The 4,801-nt window shown below is 40.3% G+C and overlaps 1 protein-coding gene across 1 annotated transcript in view; it reads left to right on the forward strand.

Moving 5' to 3' along the window:
• The window catches only part of LOC105507204 (chromosome unknown open reading frame, human C4orf29), a 126,169-nt gene that overhangs the window by 41,523 nt on the left and 79,845 nt on the right, over positions 1-4,801 (forward strand). Inside the window, exon 8 of the mRNA XM_011935625.1 lies at positions 1,000-1,027. Coding sequence (XP_011791015.1) covers positions 1,000-1,027 — 28 coding nt within the window. The remainder of the gene's footprint in view (positions 1-999; positions 1,028-4,801) is intronic.

Genomic DNA, 4,801 nt, shown 5'->3' on the forward strand with positions numbered 1-4,801 from the left:
ACAGAGCGAGACTCCATCTCAAAAAAAAAAAAAAATTAACCTGGCATGCTGGCACATGCCTGTAATCCCAACTTCTCAGGAGACTGAGGCAGGAGAATCACTTGAATCTAGGAGACAGGTTGCAGTGAGCCAAGATCACGCCATTGCACTCCAGCCTGGGCAAAAAGAGTAAAACTCTGTCTCAAAAAAAAAAAATGAAAAGAAAATAGGATATAGACCCTACGGTGTGGCACAGGTATGCAAAAAAACTGAAAACAAAATCCAAAGCAAAAACTGTGCATTGGCCTGGCACGGTGGCTCAACGCCTGTAATCCCAGCACTTTGGGAGACCAAGGCAGGAGGATCACCTGAGGTCAGGAGTTTGAGACCAGCCTGGCCGACATGGCAAAGCTCCATCTCTACTGAAAATACAAAAATTAGCTGGGTATAGTGGCGTGCACCTGTAATCCCAGCTATTTGGGAGGCTGAGGCAGGAGAATCGCTTGAACCCAAGAGGCAGAAGTTGCAGTGAGCTGCCTGCACTCCAACCTAGGTGACAGAACAAGACTGCCTCAAAAAAAAAAAAAAAAACCGTACATAAAGAGAAATATACCAAAATGTAATCTGGTTGTCTGTAGATTAAGTAGTTGTTCTTTAATCTGCTTTTTAGTACTTTTTGGATTTTCTATAATAAAAATTATATAAATGAAAAAATCAATGAACTTCATTTAAAATTTAAATTGAAGATTGTACAACCCTGTTAATTTACTGAAAACATTAATAGGTATACTTTATTGGCTGAATTATGTGACATATGATGATATCAATAAAGCTGGGGTTTTTTTTTAATAAAAAGGAAAATAATTAAGTTGAAAATTTAAGAACTTCTAAACAGCCTACTTAAGAGAATTAGAATGGAGTTATTTCAGTATTAAATTGTAGAAAATGTAACTACTTAATGTACTCTCAGACAAAATTATTTAATTATTTTAAAACTTTCTCTTTGACCCACATTCTTAAATGGCTGCAGGAAACCCAAGGACCAAATGTAAGTATATATCACCTTCATTTTTGCAGTCTTTTTACCAAATATCCAGCAGTATTAAAATTTTGGTTGCCTTCAGTTAACCATTTCTAAATTGAATATCTCAATATTATGGGTGGGGGAGTTCTGTTATAAAACTGTAGTATGAATACTGACTTTAATTTTTATTTTTAAGATTTTTGCATTTTAATGTCTGTTAAGGAAATACAATAAAAAATTTTAATAGGTAGACTTAATATATAGTTTAGTTTTGAAACTGTAAATGAAGAAATGATAAAACCTTTTCCTTTTTTGGTTTTTATTTTTTTACTTTTTTTTTTGTTTTGAGAGGGAGTCATTCCATCGCCCAGGCTGGAGTGCACTGGTGCGATCTCAGCTCACTGCAAACTCTGCCTCCCTCGTTCAAGCAATTCTCCTGCCTTAGCCTCCCAAGTAGCTGGAATGATAGACATGCACCACCACACCCGGCTAATTTTTGTATGTTTAGTAGAGATGGGCTTTCACCATGTTGGTCAGGCTGGTCTCAAACTCCTAACCTCAAGTGATCTGCCTACCTTGGCCTCCCAAAGTGCTGGGATTATAGGCGTGAGCCACCGTGCCCAGCCTACCTTTTCCTTTTTAAGGTACATTTACATTGTGTAATTAGACACTTTATTCTTACAATGAATAGTATAGAAAATCTGAAGATAAACTTTCTCTTTTCATTCTTTTAAAATGATAAACTTCAAGGCGTTTCCATAATCTATACTGTGTTTCATTTGGTTTATTCAATAAATATTTGAACCTAGACCCTGGGAATACTGCAACAATAAGACAACATCTTCTCATAAAGTTCGTATTGTAGTGTGGGAGATAGATAACAATAAATAAGGTGATTTCCGATATTTATCAATACCCAATGAATGAAGTAAAGCAGGGCAATTGTATAAAGAATAATATGGGGTGCAGTGTAGTAATAGTATTATATATGAAAACATAATATAATGAGAAGGAGCCACCTGCATGAAGACTTGGAAGAAGATCAGCCACAGAGAAGGAAAAGTAAATGAAAAGCCCCATGTAAGCATCAGGAGGGGAGAGTAGTACAAGATGAGGTCAGAAAGATAGGCAAGGGCCAGGTGCAGTGGCTCACCAGCACTTCGGGAGGCCAAGGTGGGTGGGTCACTTGGGGTCAGTAGTTTGAAACCAGCCTGACCAACATGATAAAACCCTGTCTCTACTAAAAATACAAAAATTAGCCAGGTGTGGTGGTATGCACCTATAGCCCGAGCTACTGGGGAGGCCAAGGCGGGAGAATCACTTGAACCCAGGAGAGGGAGGTTGCAGTGAGCCAGTACCATGCCACTGCACTCCAGCCAGCCTAGACCACAGAACAAGACTCTGTCTAAAAAAAAAAAAAAAAAAAAAAAAGACAAGGACCAGATTGTGAAAGGCCATCATGCTTTGAATGTGAATGATCTGAAAGTGCAATGGGAAGTGTCTAGAGGACTTGAAGCAGATGAGTGGCCTGATTTATATTTTTAAGACCTACTTTGGTTTACTGGGGCAAGAGTAGCAACAGAGAAAACAAGGCGGGCGCGGTGGCTCACGCCTGTAATCCCAGCACTTTGGGAGGCCGAGGCGGGTGGATCACAAGGTCAGGAGATCAAGGCCATCCTGGCTATCACGGTGAAACCCTCTCTCTACTGAAAAATACAAAAAATGAGCCGGGTGTGGTGGCGGGCGCCTGTAGTCCCCAGCTGCTGGGGAGGCTGAGGCAGGAGAATCACGTGAAGCTGGGAGGCGGAGCTTGCAGTGAGCGGAGATCATGCCACTGCACTCCAGCCTGGGCAACAGAGTGAAGACTCCGTCTCAAAAAATTAAATAAATAAATAAATAAAGCAACAGAGAAAACAAATAGGAAGCTATTGCAATGATGCAGGAAAGAGTAGTGACTTTAGGTACCAGTGGAAATGGAGAGAAGTTTTCCTGGGTTCAAGATATATTTAAGTTTAAATAATAGGACTTGTTTATGAATTGGATGTTGTGGGAGGGAAATCAAAAGTTCTGGGCCGGGTGCGGTGGTTCACGCCTATAATCCCAGCACTTTGGGAAGCCAAGGTGGGCAGATCACAAAGTCAGGAGATCAACACCATCCCGGCTAACACGCTGAAACCCCATCTCTACTAAAAATACAAAAAAGCCGGGCCTGGTGGCAGTCGCCTGTAGTCCCAGCTACTCGGGAGGCTGAGGCAGGAGAATGGCGTGAACCCAGGAGGCGGAGCTTGCAGTGAGCCGACATCGCCCTATTGCACTCCAGCTTGGATGACAAGCGCGAAACTCCATCTCAAAAAAAAAAAGCCAGAAATGGTGGTGCACACCTGTAGTCCCAGCTCCTCAGAAGGCTGAGGTTGAGAATCACCTGAGCCCGGGAAGTCGAGGCTGCCGTGAGCCATGATCAAGCCACTTCACTGCAGCCTGGGCAATGAGAGTGAGACCCAGTCTCAAAAACAAGAAAAAAGAAATGGTTTGCAATTTAAATCACAGATACTTCTCTCTTGTGCATTCTTTCTTTTTAAAAAGCCATCTTAAGTCTGTTTTCATCAAAAATGCTGAAACAATTTGAGACCGAGTCTACCGTTATAAATAACCACTGTCCCAGAATTTCATATCAGTAACTTCTAAAAGAGCAAACTGGAGACCTGAGAATTCAAGGCTCCCATACAAGGCTAAAAGAAAAAGTTGGGGAAATTGTGTAATCATAAGTAGAAAAATGACTTGAGGATAGGAAACAAAGATAAGAATAAATGGGTTTTTTTCTGATGTAGCATGACTATGATCTGTTTGGATGAAGGATAGCATAGTTTCCATAAACAGAAACCCTGCCTTCTGGACTTAGAGCTCTGAGAGGACTTGGTAGGACAGTGGAAGTAAGGTCTTTGGGAGCCAAGATTTTGTTTTTCACGCTTGGCATTCCTTCTGGCACCTGGTTCTTTGCACATATTATGTGTAGGCATATGATAAATAATCATTGGTAAAATGAATTTTTGTAACTTTGACAAGGTTTCATCCAGTAACCAGTTATGTGTGTCTTAATACAAGTTACATTTTGAAAAGTAGATTCTAATTTGGTCATTTTAGTAATAAAATAAAATATATTTATTTCAATCACTATATACGGATGGTTCTAGGACCCAAAAGGTATACTTAAATACTTTTTTTTGTTTGTTTGTTTTTGTTTGAGATGGAGTCTTACTCTGTCACCCAGGCTGGAGTGCAGTGGCCCAATCTCTGGCTCACTGCAACCTCCACCTCCTGGGCTCAAGCGATTCTCCTGCCTCAGCCTCCTGAGTAGCTGAGATTACAGGCACGTGCCACCACACCTGGCTAATTTTTGTATTTTTAGTAGAGACAGGGTTTTACCCTGTTGGTCAGGCTGGTCTCGAACTCCTGACTTCGTGATCTGCCCGCCTTGGCCTCCCAAAGTATTGGGATTACAGGTGTGAGCCACTGCGCCCAGCTTAAGTACTTTTTATAAGGAAATATACTTCTATGTAAAATTAGCTTCTAAAAATGAAATTCCAGTTGAATTGGTCTTTATTTAAAACATGTATATTTATAAAAACGTATTTGTTTTATATTTTATTATATTCATAAGTTGTGTATTTTGTGAAAATAAGCAACATATTTAAGATTTCAGTAATACATGAGCCTAGTGTTTGGTTAAATTCTTTATTTATATTGCCTTTTTTAAAAGTTATGCTTGGCCAGGCGCAGTGGCTCATGCCTGTAATCCCA

This window comes from Colobus angolensis, unplaced genomic scaffold, assembly GCF_000951035.1.
Source record: "Colobus angolensis palliatus isolate OR3802 unplaced genomic scaffold, Cang.pa_1.0 Scaffold145, whole genome shotgun sequence".
NCBI classification, from domain to species: Eukaryota; Metazoa; Chordata; class Mammalia; order Primates; family Cercopithecidae; genus Colobus; species Colobus angolensis.